Below are 22,831 nucleotides of genomic sequence, written 5' to 3' on the forward strand. Positions count from 1 at the left end.
CACGTTTGTTTTGGAGTTCTTTCCACAGCCCTCACCTAGAGTGTCCATTCTGTTTGATTCCCAGTCCGTGTTTTACCCTTACTACCTTAATGCATTATTTTTTATTGCTGAAGACTTTGATTTTCATTATATTGGGGGGTGTACTAGGGGACTGGTATCCACAAAAGCCAGAGGTGTTAGATTCCACTGGAGCTGGGGTTATGGGTGATGTGCAAGCAACCAGTATGGCTAACCACTGAGCTTCCTCTCCAGCTCCCACTTGCAAACGCCCTTTTATTGTATTCTGTGGGGATTCTATTGTCTGTCCCAGGCCCAGGTGGTCAGTTGGCCTTGGGTATATTTTCCTTTGCACTGGGGTTTGGGGGTAGAGAGTTTTCTGCACTGTTAGTATTTTTTGGTACCTACCACTGCAGTCTGTTTTTTTCTTAAGTGTGCAGTTTTTGTTTTCTGTATTTGATTTCTCTCCAGGTATTCTGGGCTGTTTTTAAACCTTTTTCTTATTTACTGTTTGTTGGCTATAGATGTCAAAAAAGATTGGTCCGACCATGCTCTCTGGTGGGAAAAGAAGAGGACTTGGCTGCTTAAGACACACTGGACCTTGGATAAGTATGGTATCCAGGCGGACGCCAAACTCCAGTTCACCCCGCAGCACAAACTGCTCCGCTTACAGCTTCCCAACATGAAGTACGTGAAGGTGAAAGTGAACTTCTCTGACCGAGTCTTCAAAGCTGTGTCTGACATCTGCAAGACTTTCAGTAAGTGATCAGCCCTTCAGTAAAACGTGAAGCAGATGTGGTGGGCACGTGGCATTGGGCTTATCCTAAGGGTATGTGGGTTGGGACGGACCCTATGTGCTTCTGTATTTGAAATTATTATTTATAGGGTTTTTTTTTGTTTTGTTTTGTTTTGAGATAAAGAAATATTGGCTTAAGATGGAACAGGAAGCTTTAGATTTTTTTCCCCTCTGATTAGAATTGTGTATTATATAAAAGTCTTTTCTGATGACTTGATTACTTCACAGTCATGGGACTGAGCCTGGGCTCTCGGTGTGTGCTAGGTAAGCGTCTTTCCCTAAGCCACAACTGCATTGTTTTCAGAGGGCTGGGGCTCTTCAGTGTTTCCTTCATGTAAGTCACTTTGGTTTTAGTAATTCCGAGAGATGATGTCACTCCCTTTGAAAGCCTCTCCACTCCTAAGGAAACTACTGTGAGGACCTGCTTGCCCAGTGTGAATACTCTGCTTTCTGAAACAAGCTGTGGGTTGCTTTTTACTTGGCTGACATGGTTATGATGTATAACAGGAAGACATTGAGCTACCAGAGAGATGTGAACATTCATCATTACCACAAGCACATAGTTATTAGATACATTTAATGATTTCCCAGGTCTTATTTCCAACTAGAACTATAAGTCTTTTATACATAGGTTACATTTCAGATGATACTAGTAACTCATGAATATATTGGCCCCCAAAGTAACTTTGGTCTACAGTTTGATTTGCTACATATTCAGGCTATGTTATATATTGAGTGTTCGCATGTGGGTTTGCACATGTGTTGCAGGTGTAGGAGACTCCACTGGTGTAAGGATGCTAGAAGGATGTTGGCTCTCTGTCCTCCTCTCCTCTCTGCACTAATTCCTTCAAGCAGGTGTCTTTGAACTTGGAGCTGGGCTGGCAGCCAGCAGGTCTTAGCACTCCTCTGTCTGCCCCACAGCACTGGGGTGCCGTCACGTGCTGGCTATGTAGGTGGAAGCTGGGACTTTAGCTCACATCTTCATGCTTGCAATGCAAGTGCTCATACCCACAGTGCAGGCTCTCTGGCCCCAAGTATATGCATTTTTAATACAGTTTGCTGTTTTATAATAAACGTGTGTAGTTGCACTGGTCTAGAGTTCTGTTAGTGGACATTTCAGTTGTTTTACTCTTAGGGCAAATACCTCAGTGGGATTTTGTTTTGTTTAGCATATTGTTGACAATAGAGATAGCTTTGGGGACACCCCCACCTTAGTTCCTCAGCTACACTCAACTGCTAAAGCCACAGGCATGTACTCCTGCTGCACATGTGCTCCTCCTGTGCAGGTGCTTCTCCTGTGCAGGTGCTCCTCCTGTGCAGGTGCTCCTCCTGTGCAGGTGCTCTTCCTGAGCAGGTGCTCCTCCTGAGCAGGTGTTCCTCCTGTGCAGGTGCTCCTCCTGTGCAGGTGCTCTTCCTGAGCAGGTGTTCCTCCTGAGCAGGTGCTCCTCCTGTGCAGGTGCTCTTCCTGTGCAGGTGCTCCTCCTGTGCAGGTGCTCCTGGAAGGAAAGCTGGGCTGGGACTGTTGCTCCTTAAGATTCTGTTTCTAGATTTGTCCCATGGTTTCTCTATTTTTTTTTTTTTTTTTTTTTTTTTTTTTTTTTGTGGTTCTGATTAGGCCTCTTTGATCAAATCAGAATCTACTTTAGCCCTTTGAAGATTTTTTTTAAAAAGATTAATTTATTTATGTTTTGTATATGAGTTCTCTATCTGAGAATGTATCTGTATGTCAGAAGAGGGCATCAGATCCCAGTATAAATGGTTATGAGCCACCATATAGCAGCTGAGAATTGAACTCAACCTATAGAAGAACAACCAATGTTTTTAACCACTGAGCCATCTTTCCAGCTCTAAGAATTTCTCTTTAAAAGATTTATTTCATGCATATGAGTGCTTGTTTTCACAAACACCAGAAGAGGGCATCAGATTCCACTACAGATAGTTGAGAGCCACCATGTGGTTGCTGGGACTTGAACTCAGGACCTCTGGAAGAGCAGCTGGTGTTCTTAACCACTGAGCCATCTCTCCAGCCCCAAGAATAATTTTTTTAAAACCTCTAAAATGTGTGTTTTTCTTGTTTTAAAGTGATCTTAGAAATGCTCATTTTTCTCCCAATTGTTAGGCATCTTTTGGTGTTATTCCAAAGAACTTGGGGAAACAGATTAATATCACTGTTTTTATGTGGTGTTTCTGGGATAATTCACTATGTTTAACTAGATAATATAGATTAAAACACTGGAAAGCACAAGAACTACGTAAGTTATCTAATACATAATGTTTAGACTCAACGGCTACTGATGCTTTTATCAGGTCTAGGTCACAGTAATACAGGGAAATTTCTTGAATGTCAGTCTCATGACCTCCTTCACGAAGTACATGTGTGGCCTAGTTTGCTTTTTTGTCACCACACATGGCTCAAGATTTTTTAAATTTATTTATTGCTTGTGTACAACAGTGGAGCAAATGTCGTGATGGTCAAGGACGCCTTAGGGAGTTGGTTGTGTCACACTGAGTGGGTTCTGGGACTTGAACCCGAGTCTTACTAGACCAGCTCTTTTGTTTTTCTGCTTCGTGTTCTTTCTAGCTTATCTTGTCTGGATGATCGTCACAGAAGCTAAGCTCTGAGAAACATTTTTCTGTATTTCTTGGGAGCTTTGTAGGTGAGTGTAGGGCTGATGAGTCTGGCAGCTTCTGTGTTCTGTATGCACTGAGCCACCTCACAGCCCTCGTCCCCTCACTGGTTACTGCTGTTAGAAATGTCACTTTCTATAAAAATAGCCACACCTCTGATCGATAATGTACCCTCTTTCTCATTTGTGCACCATGTCCCCCACCTTGTCTCACTGCAATGTGTGTCCTGTGTCCTTACCCTGTCCTGTGTCCTTACCCTGTCCTGTGTGCCCTTCACATCGGAACATGACTTGCTCCCCTCTCTTATTTGTGTGCTGTCGCTGAATCTTGCAGATTTTTTTTTTAACTCGTTTTAAGATGTCTTGGACATTCATCTTTCTTTGTACATTCTCTTGTGAGTGAAGGTAAATGCTGGGATGTCTAGGTTTCTGTGCTTAACTTCTCAACCTTCCTAAGTACAGCTGTGGGAATGTTTGTTCTCACAACCTTTACTACTGCTCATACTGCGCCATTTTTAGCCACTTGCTTGCCTTCTGTTTTATAATTTCATCTCTTCTGGAATGAGACAAGGCCTGGCAGCTTGGCCCCAGACCCCAGAGGTTCTGCAGCCTGTGTTTAGCTGGAGAACAGGCTTCCAAAACCCGAGTGTGAAGGACATCTCGTATTCAGGCTATAGTGGCCTTGGGCTTTGAGGAATCCAGAAAGGGTCAAGGTGAGGAGGGAATCTGTCCTGTGCTCTCCCCGTCCTTCCTACTGTACTGCCCAGGAGAGCTGCAGGGTCGTCTCCAGTGCTGCAGCCAGTGAGAGGCAAACACGGTCCTGGGCAGCCGCTCATACCAGGGCATCACAAGACAGCGTTGAGTAGATCTGCACAAAGTGAAAGGTCTTCTGTCTGCCCTGAGTAGGTGTAGCTTGTCAATCTTGAACTAACTTACTAGAGATTCTCTGTTCATCTTTTCACCACTGAACACCAAACACTGACGTGACTTCGTAACTGCAGTCAATAATTTTCCCAAATTAAGTGAATTCACTCAAGTGCTGGTCACTGTGGTTTCATTAGTTGAACCCTTCTGGGTTTGTTGTTGTGGCTTTTGATTACTGTAAGAGACGTAGAATCCAAAGGGAAAAAAGTGCCATGCCTCTCATTACCAAAGTGTCACTGACATCAGAGCCACAGACGGTCAGCTGAATGGGAGAGTATCTGTTCTTGCTGAAGTTTTTGTTGTTCTTGTCTTTAAAATTGGTTAAAAAGAAGGAAAAGAAAAAAAAATTTTTTTGTACTTTAACTGCTACAAAAATGTCATGGGAAGATTAAATGCCTCTCACTTTCCCAGCAGACATTGCTGTCAGGGTGAGTTTTCATCTAACCTATACAAATGTGCACTCCACCCAGGACAGTGATTCCTCCCACTCCCAGAGTTTGACAGTGTTCCCTGCTTACAGCGCATTAGGTCGGTGTTAATAGATCAGGGTTCAGGTCTTCCCACTAGTGAGTTAGGCCATTCTTTTTTTTTTTTTTAAGATTTATTTATTTATTATATATAATCAGACACACCAGAAGAGGGAATCAGATTCCCATTACAGATGGTTGTGAGCCACCATGTGGGAATTGAACTCAGGACCCCTGGAAGAGCAGTCAGTGCTCTTAGCCACTGAGCCATCTCTCCAGCCCCCTAGTTAGGCCATTCCTAGTCCATTCCCACTTCCTCCTCTGCCCTGCCCCTGGGAAGGGCGCCTGTGTTTGGTACAGGCGCACACAGGGATAGCGATAGCAGGGCCTATTGAAGGACTTCCTGCAAAGATGAAAAGGAAGGAGAATCCACCAGATTATTGTTGGTACTTTGTGCTGTGTATGCCCTCAGAGTTTTTGTTGTTTAGCCTAAAAACTGTTCAGTGCTTCTTGTTACTTTATTTTCAAATTACTTTTCTCTTATATTTTGTTCTTTATAAGTTTAGTTTTGGCTGTAAGTAGTAGAAATCCAAACTCAGCTCTGTTCCAAGCAAGGGTTTACATTTTCACATCATAAGACGTTACCTGAGGAACTGAAGTGCTTAGTTACATGTCTCCAAGACAGGCCCTTCCTCAAGGCCCTGCATTAGTGAGGGCTTCTGGTGCTGTGATTAACACCATGACCAAAAGCCACTTGGGAGAGAAGGGGTATGCCAGCCCACAGCTCTCTGGTCATGCTCCACCAAGTTGCCTTAAACCAGTCAGGGTACGCCCGCTTTGGGGGGGCTGTTGAGTGAAGCAGACACTCCAGACTGTTCCACCTGCTCAGTCTGTGGGCGGCATCGGGAGTGACTGGAGAAATGGAGAGATACTAATGCCTGCAGTTTCTCTGTTAGAAACAGGCAGAGAGGAGCTTTAAAGTGTGGTCAGTGGATTTGCCCTTAAGCGGGTCTGCCACATGCTTCTTTCTGAAGCCTGTCATGGCCAAACAAAGCAAAACATAAAGATAAAGATCAAATGATGTTTTAATTAGAGTAACTAAGGGCTTACAAAAACTTTTTATTTCACTTAACTTTTAAAATTTATTTTCTCTGTGTGTTTTGTTTGCATGTATGTTTGTGTACCACGTATCTACCTGGTGCCTCCTGAAGAGTATGTCAGATCCCTAGGAACTGGAGTTATAAATGGTTGTGAGCTGGCTCCTCTGGAAAAGCAGTCCCCGCTTTTAGCAGCTGAGCCATCTCCCCAACCCCTCACTTAACTGTCTGGTCAGTTTTACTGAGGCGCATCATCTTCAGGTAATATAGAGTGCATTTTTGACAAACCCACGGCAGTGTGGTGAGTCAGGTTTCCTCATTCCTGTTGTCCTCTCACCCTGGAGTTTCCTCTGTCCCCTTTGCTGTTCTTACCTCACCAACCACTGGTCTGGCGTCTGTCACTGTGAGGGTTGCCTTTTCTCAGATGTCATTCTAGTGAAGCCATAGCATATGTGGCCTTTTCTATATGGCTTTTCCACTTAGCATATTCCTCTCAGCCCTGCATGTATAATTTACCTGTGGTGATTTGAGTGAAGTGTTCCTCAGGGGCTCAGACACTACATGGTCCCCAGTAGGTGGTGCTGTTCCGGAAGGACGGTGTGATTATGTTGGACCCATCCAGATAACCCATCTCTCTCCCTAAGATCAGTTGCTTAATAACCTTCACGCAGTGCCCTACATTGAGACCTTAAGGTTTGTCTCTAGAGTTTCTCTCCCCGAAGGCTTTCTTAACCGTCCCTCCCCAGTTCTGTGATGACACACCCTAGGTTTCTGATAGGGAGTTTTGGGCGGGACTTAGCTCACTGCCCTCCTCACACTGAGTTCATCTCATCAGCTCAAGGCTTTACCCTGTGCTGCTTTCTGTTGACAGGAGACTGTGGCAAAGTGTGTTTCCATCCACAGAGCTTTTTGGTTTTGCTGTTTCTCCGCTCCTAGCGTTTGGCCCTCACCTGAGTCCTCGATACTTCGCCACATTGGTCAGCCAGTTCCTGCTGTTCTTTCTGGCTTATCGTTTGCTTTGTATTTGTTCGTAGTTTGGTTTCTTGGAAACAAGATCTTGCTTTGTGGCCGGGGCTGGCTTTGAACTGGTGCACAGCCTGCCACCTCAGCTTCTCAATTGCCGATTATAAACTCGTTCCTGCTGCTGTGCCCTCCCTCCTTTTGAAAACTTACGGGTAGGTATTTCTTTGTCATTTTGGAAAAGAAAAACCAACAAATGCACAGACTCATGCTTAACAGAAACTCACAAGGAACTTTAAAGAAAATCTAAAATTATTTTCACACCCACAGCATACTCATTCTTAGTTCCTCTATCTTTAGACCCATAATTATATATGTGTATGCATGTATACACACACTATGTCATACATACCCGTACAGTATTTATGCAGTCCATCTAGATTATCTGTTTGATAACACTGATTCCATAAGCATTAAATGTTCTGTAGTTTCTAGAGTGTCAAGTGCACAGACGTGGCTCTGTGTGGGGCCTCGTGACCCAGCTGTGTCTGTCACTCAGTAGGACGTGTTCTGTGTGATGTTCTCATGACTCCTGGTGCTGTATTCTTCTCCAGCCCCACTCTTAGACTTAGATGTTTTAGATTTCCTAGTTCCTGAGAAAGGGCTCAAAGTAAAGTCAATAGATTATATTAAAAAAAAAAAAAAAAAAACAGATTGTGTAGGTGGGCACCTGTCAGCTTATGCATGTAAGTGCAGTAGTGCCCATGGAGGCCAGAAGACGGGTCGGATCCCCTGAACCTCGAGTCACAGGCAGTCGTGAGACAACTGGCGTGGGTCCTCTGCAAGAGCTCTTAATCCCTGGGTTCTCTCTAGCCCATAAATCGGTAAATTCTGAAGTTCACTAGTAAAACAGTCTCCTACAGAAATGATTAGGTTTACTTCTTGTCACCATTATAATTTAATGAAAATCAACTTCTCACATGTCCTGTGCAGCCAGTGGCTTATGCAGATCAGGGGTGGGAGGGACTGTCAGCAGGCAGCAGACTACTCAGGGAGGAGTAGGGATAAAACTCAGCCTATTTATCAGAAGCTCCTGGGCGTGCTGAGTGTCCAGAACCCTGTAGACGGTGGTCTCCAGGCATATTGTTTACTGTTTTGACTGGACAGGCAGTTTGCATTGGGCCAGTTGGTTAAGAAGTACTTGTCTGCTATGACAGACTGAAAAGTTAGTTAATAGTATTTACTGCTGCTGTCTCAATTACATTTATAGCTGTGAGCTGGACAGGAAATGACTTAGGAACAAAAATCTCAATGTATGAATGTGCAGTGCAGAAATTCTCGGGACCTAGGAAATATTCCAGAAACATTTGAGATGACACATACTTGATTCCCCTCCCAGCTGGACAGTGACGCAGAGCTGGTGGCAGTGTGTCTCAGCTCAGCTGTGACTCATTTTGTGCCCTCCAGTGTTTTGGATATTTTCCCATACACTACTGTAATTTATCCACGGGGGAGAGAAAGCTTCCCCCTCCTAGTACTGAAACATGAAGTGAGCTTAAATTTTCTTTTTTAAAAGACTTACTACTTTAATTGTGTACATTGTCTGTCCATTGGGGGTATATGCACATGAGCACAGGTTCCCTCAGGCCAGAGGCGTCGGGTCCCCTGTAACTGCTGTTAAAGGTGGTCGTGAGCTGCCTGATGCGGGCGCTGGGAAATGAACTCAGGAATTTCATTAGTGAAACTGTAGATATTAATCATAATTTTCTCCTTTCAAATTAGCTTTTTCTACTTAATTTAGAGTCATTCACTTTATAGTGTGTGTCAATAGGCTGTTTCTTTCTATCGATGAATGGACTTCATTGTAGGAACATTGTTTCCGATGGTATGCAAATTCCACATTTTTTTTTTATCCATTTGAGTTACTCCCAGTTTATGAATAAAGCTGTTGTAAATGTGCTGTTCACTTTCCTGGGTATTTAGAAGATTATCCAAGTAGTGTGTTAGCTACATGTTTAAACTCTTAAGAAACTGAAGAACTGTTTCCACATATTTTCATTTGCCATTCCACCCGGGTGTGAGAGCTGGAGATTGCTCTCCCTTGTGTCATGGTTCCAACCCGTGTGTCACTGAACATGCTTTTCTCTGTCCAGGGTGTGTGGGATGCAGTAATAGTGATATTTCATTCACACTTCTGGGTGGTAACCCATTATCTTTTCATGTACCTTTGGGCTATTTTTTGAAGAATTTATTCCAGTCTTTAGTCCCATGGCCTTATTCTTGAATATATTTTGAATGCAAGTCTCTAAACATTTTATACCAATATATTGCTTCTCTCCTTATTTTCTGAACAGTGCCTTCCAAAGTTCAGGTTGGTTGTTTAAATTTATTGTTTTTGTTTTATGTGTGTGTGTGTTTTGCCTGCTTGTATTCAGTGCACTCAGAGGCAAGAAGAGAGTATTGGATTCCCTGGAACTGGAATTAGAGAGGTTTGTAAGCCGCTGTGTGGTATTGGGACCCAGACCTGGGCTCTCTGGAAGAACAGCTAGTGCTTTAACCACTGAGATATATTTCCATCTCTCTTGTAGTTTGTTTGAAGGAAAAGAAATTTTTAAAGATTTGTTGTGTTTTTATTTTATGTCTGAGTACCTGCCTGCATGTACCCTGTGTGTGCCAGAGCCTCTGGTTAGTAGAGCTACGGTTGGCAGTAAGCCACCTTGTACGGGTGCTGGGAACTAAAGGCGGGTCCTCTGCAGGAGCAGTAAGAGCTCTTAACCGCTGAGCCATCTCTCCAGCCTCAAAGCTTTGTGGGGTGGAAGTGGGAGGTATGTATTTAGTTACTTTTCTGTTGTTCTTACAAAACACTGTGAGCAAAAGCAGCTCATGGTTGAAAGCATTTATTTTGGCTTACAGACCGTAAGTGCCATCATACAGAGAGGCAAGATCCCAAGCAGCAGAAATATGGTAGCAGCTGGAAGCTGACTGAATACTTCTTACACACGTGAGGCAGCCAGAGAACTGCAAGTGGGCAAAGCTATAAGCCCTTAAAGCCCCCTGTGAGGGCCACTCAGAGAGATGTCGCCCTTCATCAAGACTTCCACAAGTCCCACAACGTCCTCAGACAGCACCACTAGCTGGGGACATTCTCAAAGTGTCTAAGCAGTGTGTCTACCTGTGTCTTCTAGCTTTACTCAGATGTAGGTTCACAATCCACTAAGAATTAAATTGTAACACATTGAGTTAGGTAAATGTTAATGTTCTCTTTTAAAACTCTTGAGTCTTTTATTGTTTAATAGTATTTGTTGAAGATTTTCCTGTCCATTTGAATTGCCTTGGCACTTTTGTCGATTTTCTGGCCACCTTTTTATATTGCTGTAGTTTTAGGATGAACTGAAATCAGTTAGTCTAAGCTCACCAGTTTTATTCTTATTTTGGGATGCATCGTCTCTTCTAGGATTGTTCCATCCTCATGTAAGTTTATAAACTTAACTCATAAGCATGGAACCTGACTTTGGGTCCCTGCCGTCCATGGAGAAAACCAAACATGACGGCACTTTATTTGATTATACAACTTTATTTCAAAGAACAGAGATAAATGTACAGATTTTTAAAAGCATTTTTGCATAAAACTATATGAATATATTTTTGTCAGTACTTGATTCTTTTAGAGGTTTGATAGTATGCATTAAAATCTTACTAGTTACCATAAGCATAAAGTACATGTAGAACAGAACGGAACATGGACACAGTCAAAGTTTCATGTATAGATTAGACATAATGATTTTTAAATACCAAGAATTGCCACAAAGCTACATTCTTAGCTCTTGAGTTATCAATGATTTAAGGTCTAGGTGTACCACACTCTGAGAGGGTGCTATACACTTTTTTTCCTAAGAAGGACTGAGGACTCCACTTTCTGGCCTTTCTTCTTTTTGAGCTTCACATGGTCTGTACGTAGTTTCTTGGGTGTTCAGAGTTTTCTGGGGTTAGTATCCAATTATCAGTGACTGCATATTATGTCTGTTCTTTTGTGACTGGGTTATCTCACTCAGGATGATATTCTCTAGATGCATCCATTTTCCTAGGAATTTCATAAAGTCATTGTTTCTGATAGCTGAGTAGTATTTCATTGTGTAAATGTACCACAATTTCTGTATCCATTCATCTACTGAAGGACATCTGGGTTCTTTCCAGCTTCTGGTTATTATAAATAAGGCTGCTATGAGCATGGTAGAGCATGTGTCCTTGTTATATGTTGGAGCATCTTTGGGGTATATGTCCAGAAGTAGAATAACTGGGTCTTCAGGTAGGACTATGTCCAATGTTCTGAGGAATCGCCAGACTGATTTCCAGAGTGGTTGTACCAGTTGGCATTCACTTTTAACATCAGCATTGGGAGGTGGAACAGGAGGTCATGAGGGTTCACTGGCCAACCAGCCTAACCAGTCAGTACACTCCAAGTGGTCAGACCTCGTCTTAAACTATAACATGGGGTACAAAAGAGGAAGATGCCTGATGTTGACTGACTACTGTTCTCCACGAACGCATTCATGGCCACACACATGCACACACAATTTTTAACCTGGTTAGCAACCATGGGGGAGTTGAGTGAGGTCCCACTAATTTTGGGAAAGGGATGATGATGGTTCTTGCCATTCAGGATAATTCTATAGATAAGAAATATAGGGCTGGAGAGATGCCCAGTGGTTAGAGCACTGACTGCTCTTCCACAGATCCTGAGTTCAAATCCCAGCAACCACATAGTGGCTCACAACCATCTGTAATGAAATCTGATGCCCTCTTCTGGCATTTCTGAAGACAGCTACAGTGAACTTACATATAATCAATCAATCAATCTTAAATATATATATCTGCTTGGGTCTGGAGAAATAGCTCAGAGGTTAAGAGCACTGGCTGCTCTTTAGAGGTCTAGGGTTCAATTCCCAGCACCACATGGTGTTTCACAGACATTTATGCAGGCAAAGCACCCATGCATATAAAGTTAAAAGAGAATGTCTGTGTATTAGTTTGATCTACCGCGTGTACTTTATGACATAGAGACTGTCTGATACCAGATAGTACAAAATCTTGGAGTTCTAGGACTTTTTTATGGTTTTGGACAGCGTTTTTTAGAGTATCTGTTATGTGGCTCTGGCTGTCCTGAAATTCATTGTGTAAACTAGGGTGGCCTTGAATTCACATAAATCTGTCTGCCTGAGATAAAGGCATGTACCACCCCTTCCACTGTATTTTCCTTCTGTGTGTGCCCTGGGATGCTCTGTTCAATTTGAAGTCATTAAACTTAGTAGCTAATGATGAATTAAGGGTACTTTGGATTTATTTTCTCTAGGACCATGTGTGAGCTAGACAGACAATCTCCTGCTGTAGTTTTGAGGATGTTGACCTCGATCTCCCATGTGGTGTGGGTGTTGGGCAGAATCCTGACATGCAGAAATGCAGAAGTGACAAATTCATACCTCAAGCCAAATTAAATGAATGTATTGTTCTAACCTCTTCATTTAATCCACTCTTTAACAGATATAAGACACCCTGAAGAACTTTCTCTCTTGAAAAAACCCAGAGATCCCACAAAGAAAAAAAAGAAAAAGCTAGATGACCAGTCCGAGGATGAAGCACTTGAGTTGGAAGGACCTCTTATAATGCCTGGATCAGGTGAGACCCAGACTCAGCAATGACAGAACGTGAGGCTCCTACACTTTGTGACTTGTCAGGAGAGTGGTCCAGTCCCCTTCAGCCTCTCTCCTCTGCCTCAGTGCTGTGCGGTCCTGCCTGTCACCTTATCCTGTGTCACTGACTGAATCCCTGCAGAAGGAGCCGGGCTCTGCTCACAGAGTATAAAAGGTCTCTACAACTGGACTCAGTTATTTAGTTTGCAGAAATTGAAAGCTTTTTTTATAGGTAGAGTGTAGAGGGAATCACGATTTTGTTGATACATTAGTGTCTAAAACCTTACTTAACACCTTTCTGTGCATTGCACATCCTGGTCTCTGTGTCCCTGCCTTTTTCTTCACAAGTTCTTCCTTTGACGTGTTCTCATATCTCCACCCGTTCCTCCCCAAGCTGAACTCAGACTTTGTGTTTATAGTGAGCTGTATGCTTTAATAATGGTGCATTCCCTGCACAAAGTGGGTTCCTCATCCTTTCTGCTTTAAACTAAAACCTACTCAGCATTTGGCATCATCGGGCAGTTGGTGATTCTCATCACCAGAACACTAAATGGGTTAATGGTTCTTTAGTCCTGGACGTGGACATATCAACATCATGTAGGTTTTAGTTTAAAGCAGAAATGGTGAGGAACCCCCTTATGAGGCACAAACCATGCATTTTGTCAAAGGCTGGGTGATGGACTTTGGGAGCTGGATTCCCGCCCCAGCCTTTGAGGTAGATGTGTAACTACCCACCTTTTATCAAAGTTAGAAAAGTACTGTCCTGTTAATACTCAAAAGACAGTGCATTTACTACTGAAGTTGCTTACGGGCTAGTTTGAAAATAGATTTTATATTTAAAGGAGTTGTTCATAAATGCTAAATGAATTAAGGAAACATGCTAGGAATTCAGAGGCCAGTATTACTCGTCTCAGTTGGGGTATATTCAGTGTTATGGGTTGAAGAATTTAGTTTGTGAATTAAGTTTGTTTGATTTTTAAGACAGGATCTCTCTCTTTCCCTCCCTCCCTCTCTCCCTCTCCTCACCCCCCCCAGAGGTAGAGGGTAACCTGATAGCAAGTCACTGAAGTTAGTAATGTGTCATAGAGAAACTGGTTTCTGAGATTTCTTACAAAAGATTGTTGAGTTCACTTCTAATCAGTAACTTTGGAGGAGGAAATGGTGGTAGAGAGCTCACACTCACACAGCAAGAAGCATTTCTGATGGAGGCCCTAAAACTGGTAATAAAATCCACGAAGGAGGTTGTTGCTTACAAGGGCCTTCTAACCACACCTGAGTCTGTGCTAATGAGGTAACTTAGAAGGCCCGAAGAATGGGGAATGGTTATCCAAGAAGCCAACTATAAGATTAGAGGTTTGGTGCCACCCAAACCTCCCAGGGAAGGGCTGGAGATTGTGTTGGTCATTGAAGTGCCTGTGGCTAGTGGCTATTAAAGGCATTTGTTTAGCTGGTAGTGTGGTAGCTGAAGGGTGTGAATCGTGGGCAAAGATCTTTGTCTGACGACGGAATCACCATTCACAAGGAAAGAGTTCAGAGTAGGACTCAGAAGTCAAACCTTTAAAACAAACCCTTCAAAAGAACTTAGTGAAAATCCTCCAAGCGTTATCTCCTTCTGACAGCAGATCCCTGATCCTGGCTCTTACCGGTCCTGCTGCTTCTTAACGCTGCCACAGTGGGAGCAGATTTCACCACTTTGTCCATGGAGAGCAGTCACAGCCAAACCATAGTGATAACAGGAACCATCGTGCCTTTGTGATTAAGCCTCCATCAAAGTCCAGATGTCTTCAAAAACTTACATACATACATACATAATACACACACATACATACACATACATAAATACATACATACATACACACATACATACATACACACACACACATACACATACATACATACATACATACACACACACATACATACACACATACATACATACATACATACATACATACACACACACATACATACATACATACACATACATAAATACATACATACATACATACATACATACACACACATACATAGCATGCATACTATTTTTTCACTTTTTTTTTACATGGCTAAAAGTGTATGTCTTTAGTGTGTGTCTGCTGGCCAGAGCTCTGAATCCTTTTTTGTAAGTGTATGTGGGGGAAGGGCACACACGTGTGCAGTGCCTGAAGATGCAAAAATACTGTGTCCGACCTGGATCTGGAGTTACTGGTTAATGGTTGTGAAACACCGGCGTGGGTGCTGGGAACAGAGCTCGGGTCCTGGAAGAAGAGCTGAGTAGTAAGAGTTCCTAAGCGCTAGGCCATCTGTCCAGTGTCCAGAGTCCAGACTCCTAGCCCTCGGCCCTTGTGGTCTTTTGCAATTAGTGCTCCTCACTTCCTGCAGCAGGTTGAATCTGTCAGTTGGATGAAGCCTTGATGTAGCCTGGCTGGGGCTGTGTACATCATTCTGACCTCACAAACTGCAGTGGTGACCCTCAGCCCTCCACTGCCTGCAGGCCTGAGCCGTATGGTTTTCTTCTTTGTGGGGGACAGGATCGCGGTCCACTGTAGTTAGAATCCATGCTCTCGTCCCTTGCCTAGTACCGGTGACTTCCTTCTCACTCCGACTATGGCTGATCTATGGCTGATCTTTATCTCTGGATCATGCGTCGACCTGTGGTTGGCTTGTCCTCTCTCGCAGCTCCAAGCGTCCTCAGGACACCACTGAACCGCTTTACAAGAGACCATTTACATTGTTTTTTCATTTTGGGATTGATTTTTCATGTGTAGGTGTTTTGCCTGCATGTATATTTGTATATGTGTGTGTAGTGCTCACAGAGGCCAGAGGAGGTTGTCAGAACCCTTAAAGTGGTGTTAGACACAGTTGTGAGCTGCCATGTGATGCTGGGAATCTCTCTGGGTCCCCTGGAAGAGCAGTCTTTCCCACCGAGCCACATCTTTTTAAGGAAGGAGAACCAGGGTCGTGTTGAAAGGCTGCAGCTGTCGAAGGCCATGTTCCTTGAGCAGCTTGTTTCCCCGAACAGTACATACGGAGCTAATGTTTAACTCACTGCTCAGCTCTGAGTGACTGGCATGAGAAACTCAGGCTGAATCAGTTGCCTGGGACCCAACACCGTAAAGGAGAGCTGAGGTCTGTCTGTCCTTCCCAAAGCTATAAGGCTTTGACCATGTGGACACGCCCGCTACGGAGGACATAGGGCCAGGGTCTAGCTTTTACTGATTTGTTTTTTAAACTTTGATTACTATAATGTAGGATGATTTCACCGGGCTGTGGGGGGAAAGTTCCTAGCTGGCAGAGAGACAGCCGGGAGAAGGCAGCTTGCGGAGCAGACATGGCAGAGAAGCAGCCGGGGCACACAGAATATCCTTGTACTGTGCCCAGTGTGTGTAGTGGTCAGAACAGTGTCCATCCACACTAGAACCTGCACACAGGAGAACTTGTCAGCCTTGAGTGCTGGACTCTGGGGAGCTGAGTGAGCTTTGTAGCCCAGAAACCAGTGGTGAGCATCAGTGTACACAGGAATTCCAAGACACAGAAACGCCTGGAAATAGCCTGAGTGTGAGAGGTGGCGAGAACGCTGTTGATGTAGACAGCAGTAAAGCTGGAGCAGTGATAGTTCTGTCATGGTTATCGTTCTAGGATCTCTCTCCTCTGCTTCTCCCAGAGCTAATGGTGACTGTCGGAAGCTGGTGGAGCCCTGGTCATTTAGATGATACCTCTCTTTTAGAACACACTCTGGTTTGTTAGATAATCGGTGACAAACAAGTCACACAAGGAAGCTGTGCAGGTCCTTCCTCTGCAGAGCTGTCTGATTTGTAGGCAAGCATGGATCTGTGTTAGCAATGCGAACAGGTCATCTCATCGCGGTTTTACATGTATGTACAAAAGCAGTGTGTGCACAAGTGTCCGAGCCCAAGCTGCCTGGCCAGCACATACACAGACCCATAAACTCTAACAGCACATCACCCGGCTTGGCATGAATTCACTCTGTTGCCAGAGTTGGCCTGGGGCTCTGGGCAGCGCTCCTGCCTTACCGTTCCCCCTGCAGGGTCAGCAGCTGTGCACCACCACGCAGACTGAAAGCAGTTTTTGAAAGAAAGAACACTTTTGCAATGTAGTCATTAATTTTCAAAGAAATTTATATCAGTTTATTATATAAGTGGAAAGATCTCATTAGAAACTTTCCTTGAAAAAAATCAGAAGGCATTAGGAGAGAAGAAAATCTAGGTTCAACATTAATACTGAATATACTGAATATAATCAATATTTTGTTTACTAGGAAAATTATGCAGGATGCAATGTCTTTTCTATCTGGATCATAACCATTTTAAGTATTGAAATACTTTTAAACCTATTCTTTAAAGAACAAAAGATATATATATATATACACACACACACACAGAGTAAATATTCAAATACTAAAGGTTGAAATTTTCTTCAATTTTTTCTCCCAACTATAGATAGAGCATTTTTCTTTCGATCAGTACTGTGTTCTAATGAGCTTCATATTTTCTATTACAGAAGCCAGATACTGAATATAATTTCATTATAACAAAGTCAAGTAATACAGAAAATAAGCTAGGCTAATAGTGAAAGTTACTTTTAAACTTACTCTTTGGCTATTCCCTCTCAAGAGCCAGCCATTTCTTCCTTGTCTTTCTTTTCAATGTTTTCTGTATAAACACAGGCAAAAGTAGGAAAACAAGACAGTTAGTGTTGGCCTTTGAGCCGAACCTGAAAGAATTTGAACTATGTGTGCCCTCTGACCCAGCAGTGCAGCCGGGGTTGGGAAATAAGTACAGAACTATTTACTGAAGCCTCTCTTTCCGTGACACCCAGATTCTAAGCAACAAGACGCACCAGGGTTGGGAATGGTTTGAGTTGCAGGACATGAAGGTCGTGTGCAGGGAACCAAGACAGGCTGGTTCCTGGTGTGGCTCTCTAGCTAGCTTGGTCATGACCCTTGGTGCTATAGTTTGTTCTTGAGGATAAAAATAGATTTGTTGGGACACTAGATGAGTTGTTCTCCTGTAGTACCCATAGGACAGATAGAAACTGTGGTATGTAAAATACAGACTGTAGGGAATTGAGAGTGAAGAGGCCTGGGCATGTTCTGTTCACATACTTTCTGTGTTGGGAACTCCACAAAGAGTGGCAGTTTTAATTATACTAGGTTCTAGATAGTTCTAGGATATTATTTTAGGAGGGGCAAGTTGATATTCTGACATTTCTAGTGAAGGGTTTATTATTCAACGGTTGTTTTAAATAAACAGGTTTTTCCCTAGCCGTTATTATTTTCCATACTGTATTTCTCTTTACTCCCTTAGCAGAATCACTCTCTGCCCAAGTGAGCTGGGCAGGCATTCCTGCCTTTGTAAGTACAGACACATAATTTTAAGTTTGAAAATGATTCCTTAGTGACCAGTGCCTCCTCAGGGCTGTATCTCAGGGTCTGCTTTAAAGGTGAACAGAACTCAGGCCTCCTCTGCCTCACAGCGTTCAGATGCACAGGTTGTTTGAGCACACACAGCACACAGGACAGCTGACGAGATCCTCGTGCCTTCAGTGAAAGTTCTTCCACTGCACTGTGACGTCTGTGCTCGGGAGGGAGGAGGTTCCCAAGCACAGAGCACGGACGGCCTCTCCTTCCCATGCCCAGTAACAGTGTAACAGCAATTGCACATCTTCTTTTTAAAACCATGACCATAGCCAGAAAATGAGTCAAGTTTGAGCCCAGCATGAATCATGCTGTTGAGACCCTGTCCCAGGAAAAAACCAAAAACCTCCAGAACAGGACCAAAAATAACAGACTTAAGGCAGATATTCTTCTTGATGTCTTTGATTGCCTTAATTCTGTTATTCAAGCCATTATCGAGTCGTTAGCTAGTGTGTTTTCTCTGTGGCGCCTCTGCTGTACCCGTCACCAGGGCTCTGAGGTCACCAGCTGTACAGAACCAAATCAGAGCATGCTTGATTGGATCATAGCTTCATTTTTCATTGGACAATGTTGTATTTATGTTGAAGCTCCTGAGGTTGTTGACTCGTTACGAGTCACAACTGGGGCAAGTCTGTTTTCCTTTTTCCTGTTTCCTTTCATTCTTTTGTCTTCTATTGTTGCCTTTCCTTTGCCTTCTGAACTCCTTTCTTTCCTCTCCTATAGGCACCGATGTTCTTTACATTGGCCCTCTGAAAGGTGAGCCTCACCACAGTTTACACACACAGTGTGTCGGTCTGCGCTTCAGCCATAGCCCTACTTCCTAGTTCCTTCCAACCGGCTTTCCTCAGAGTTTCTGCCGATGTAACCGCACCTCACGGCTTGGGCACTGTGTGTTCTCATGTACGGGCAGAGCTCTTTGTGTTGTGAGGCAGGCAGTGTCCTAAAGCTCTCCTTCCAGCCTGAAGCTTGTGCTCAGTGCTTCCCACCGTGTGTGTGTCGTTGCTGCTCTGAGCGGCTCCTCACAGCATCTCTTCTCACTTACCAGGAAGCGTATACTCAAGCCCGGGACTGTATAGTAAAACAATGACCCCTACTTACGACGCTCATGATGGAAGCCCCTTGTCACCAACTTCTGCCTGGTTTGGTGACAGTGCCCTGTCAGAAGGCAATCCCGGAATACTTGCTGTCAGTCAGCCGGTAACATCACCAGAAATACTGGCAAAAATGTTCAAGCCTCAAGTTCTTCTTGATAAAGCAAAAACCAACCAAGGGTAAGTTTGGGGTTTTCTGAGACAGGGTGTCTCTTTAGAGACCAGGCTGGTGTCAGACTGCTTCCCAAGTCCTGGGACTCATTTTTAAAAAGGCTCACAGCACGCGGCCCGGGCAAGGGTAAGTTGGAGTTTCCGTAGCGGAGGATTTGGTGGGCTGTGTCTGCAGCGTTCAGCGCTCTGCTCTGTCCAGGTGGCTCGACTCCTCGAGGTCTCTAATGGAGCAAGACGTGAAGGAGAACGAGGCCCTGCTGCTCCGGTTCAAGTACCACAGCTTCTTTGATCTGAATCCCAAGGTACCCAGGATTTAAAGGGTTCTCTACTTCTGCCTCTCTTCTCATCTGAGTGCCACCCTATAGCAAGTTTTGAATAATACTCAGAGCCAGACCTTTAGGTCTGAATAGATCTGGTTTTTTCCTAGGTTAAGACCATGTTTAAACATTTTATTTCTCTTTTGCTAAGGTAATTATATTTTCTTTGATGTGTGTTTCAAAGGTACTGATTACTTTTTTTAAAATGTATCATCTGCAAGTATATTGCAAGATAAAGAATAATTTTCTGGGGATGGAAAGATGGCTCAGCAGTTAAGAGCACTGCTTTTCTAGAGGACCCGGGTTCAGTTCCCAGCGCCCTCATGGGAGCTCACAACTGTCTGTGACTCCTGCTCCAGGGGATCCAACACATTTACATAGACATACATGTAGACAAAACACCACTGTACATTAAATAAATGTATTTTTAATTAAAAAATAATTTCTGAAAGATTACTTTTTGCACTATATTTTGGTGTTTTGTTTTTAATTGGTTAGCTTTTTTGGTTTTGGTTTTTTGTTTTTGTTTGTTTGGTTTTTCTTTTTTTGAGACAGGGTAGCCCTGGCTATTCTTGAACTCTATACATAGATAAAACTGGCCTAAACTCACAGAGATCCACCTGCTTCTGCCTCCCTAGAGCTGAGAGTGAAGGTGTCTACCAACCCCCTTCCCTCCTCTTTATTCTACGTTTGGTCTTTGAACCAGTCCAGCCATTCTGCATAGGCTGCTAGGAACTTAATGTGAAACCTAGACTGGCCTCAAACTTGTGATCCTCAGACTCTGGGTGCTGACTATAAGGCTGTAGCAATACCCAGTTTCAAGGGGTTTGTTTGGATTCTGAGACAAGATCTTGCTGTGCAGCCTGGGCTGACGTAGCAATGAAGAATCCTCTTACCTTAGCCTCCCAGGTGCCAGGGCAGCAGACATGACCACTATACCCTGCCTCAAGTCAGAGTCTTACAGTGAAACTAACACGTTTGCCTTCACTGATGGGGGTTAAATTCTCTTGTCACACTAGGTCACTCCCTCTACCCACTGAGTAATTCTCTCATGTTTTATGTCATGCCTAACACTAATGGATCTCTTCCCTTTTTTAGAATTATTTTGATCCTAGAAGGCTGACAAAAACATACATTCACTTTCTGACATGCTTTAAAAGTGGGTGTTAAGGGCGTTGTGACTTATGCCTTTAATGGCAACAATCGGGAGGCAGAGGCAGGAGGCTGAGTTCAAGACTAGTTGCAGGCCATCCAAGGCTACATAGTGAGACTCCGTCCCAGAGGTGAGTAAGGGGTGCTAGAGAGGTGGCTCACTGGGTAAGAGCCCTTGCAGAGGACCTGGGTTCACTTATCAGCACCCACGTAGCACCTCACGACCACACCTAACTCCAGTTCCAGGGGACTCAAAGGCATGCATGTAGTGTACAAACATACACAAGAGCAAAACATTCTTAAAATATTTTTAAAAGAGACTAAAGACTTATTATTTTAGAATTTAGGTCTGAGTGCCAGTGTCCACAGAGGACAAAGGTATGGGAACCCCCTGGTGCTCAGATTGCAGGCAGTGCTGAGCTGTCTCCCACAGGTGTGGGACTGAACTTGGTTCCTCACAGTAGCAGTGTGCTCTCTTAACTGTTTAGCCGTCTCTCGTTGAGAACTTTGTGGTATTGAAAACACTGCATTACAGACACTGTCTCCTTCGTTCTGCAGTATGATGCCATCAGAATCAATCAGCTGTACGAGCAAGCGAAATGGGCTCTTCTCCTGGAAGAGATTGAGTGCACAGAGGAGGAGATGATGATGTTCGCAGCCTTGCAGGTAGGCGGGTTGGCGGCTGCCTGTGGCAGGGAGAAGAGCAGCGCACTGATGGTTCGAGCATTTCTGCTGTTCCGTTTGCCGTGTAGAAAGTAGCACTTAGGGTTGGTAAGATGGTGCGGCACGTAGATGCTGCCGTGCCTGGCAACCCAGGGTTGATGTACAGGACCTGCTCCTAAACACTGCCTTCTGAGGCTGGCACGTGGCACTTGAGTCCCAGGCCCGGCGAGGCAGACAGGTGGCCTTCTCGCCCTGTAGCTCAGGCTCTCACAGAACTTTCTCTGTAGACCAAGCTGCCCTTGAATTTACAGAGATCCCCCTGCCTCAGCCTCCTGGGTGCTGAGATTGAAGGTGTGTTTTTTTCTGTTTGGTTTTAAGGTAAGTCCTCTCAACTCCATGTGCAAACACAATAAATGAATGAGGAATTTTAGGTACCGAAAGTGGACATTTAAGAAAGTAAAACAAACATGACTTTGTTTTGTTTTAAAATAAGAATCAGTGATGCTTTTGGTTACCTCCCTGTATCTTGTGGGGAAAAACTGGTCTTTTCCCTTCCAGTGTCTACTAATTTTAAGTTAACTCAGTTTTTTCTTGGAAATAGAAAACTGACAACATTAACTTGATAACGCAGCACATTTCCAACTGGCTATGGTGGGTAGAAATAATGACTTTTAAGTAATAGGAGTTCAAGAGACTAAGATACACATAAAAGCTTTTGTGGTATTAATAAGTGAAAGCTAAATGTTTCTGTAAACTAGTATTTTTTTTCAAATGTGAGCCTTGGATACCACACGCTTCTGAATTATTTAAAAATTAATTATCCACTCCCATTGCTGATCCACCAATCAGATTTCTTAGAAGCAGTGACGTCCATTGTCTCCAGGTTGATTCTCTTTCAGATTTCAGTGTGTCTGAGTGGGGCTTTGGCAAGAACGAGTTTTGCTGGGAGTCGAGTCTTCCCTAAGGTCCCAGTATAGTTGGTTTTCTTTATTAGAAGTGGGGAAAGCTGGACTGACCCTCAGTTAAGAAACATTCTACTGTAGAGATTTTACTTCTTTTCTCAGAACACAGAAGTGCTCTCAGCCTTCCAAATGTGCCAGAATCCAGAACGTTCACGGTGACAGCCAGAGTCACTGTTAGGAAGCGAAAGAGCATGAAACGGGTTCTTGCCGACTGACGAATTCATCAGTTGTTTTAAAGAGATGATTAAGCATCTAATTAAGAATCTTACACTGTTTCTGGGTGGGTTCAACTGTCTGGAGAATTTCCTGAATTAACTTCGGGCACCGATCATTGGGAGCCTCACTGAGTGACTTGAATTTCTTTTGCACTGTGCATACAGACTTGTCTTCTGGCAGACGTTTTACCAAAAGCAAGCATCAGACACGTGAAGTATATCTGTCTTAGGACCGTAGATGATGTGGTAGAGCTTTGCTCTTTGTCTC

At 43.7% G+C, this 22,831-nt stretch overlaps 1 protein-coding gene across 6 annotated transcripts in view; it reads left to right on the forward strand.

Annotated features, from left to right (window-relative positions):
* The window catches only part of FERMT2 (FERM domain containing kindlin 2), a 59,287-nt gene that overhangs the window by 24,928 nt on the left and 11,528 nt on the right, over positions 1 to 22,831 (forward strand). For 3 of the 6 annotated variants that reach the window (XM_080917004.1, XM_080917005.1, XM_080917007.1), the window contains exons 3-8: positions 522 to 755; positions 12,407 to 12,541; positions 18,716 to 18,748; positions 19,038 to 19,263; positions 19,454 to 19,556; positions 21,282 to 21,389. In XM_080917004.1, coding sequence (XP_080773130.1) covers positions 522 to 755; positions 12,407 to 12,541; positions 18,716 to 18,748; positions 19,038 to 19,263; positions 19,454 to 19,556; positions 21,282 to 21,389 — 839 coding nt within the window. The remainder of the gene's footprint in view (positions 1 to 521; positions 756 to 12,406; positions 12,542 to 18,715; positions 18,749 to 19,037; positions 19,264 to 19,453; positions 19,557 to 21,281; positions 21,390 to 22,831) is intronic. The other 3 variants (XM_080917006.1, XM_080917008.1, XM_080917009.1) reach the window with 1 other exon arrangement.

This window comes from Micromys minutus (assembly GCF_963924665.1).
Source record: "Micromys minutus genome assembly, chromosome: 5".
NCBI classification, from domain to species: Eukaryota; Metazoa; Chordata; class Mammalia; order Rodentia; family Muridae; genus Micromys; species Micromys minutus.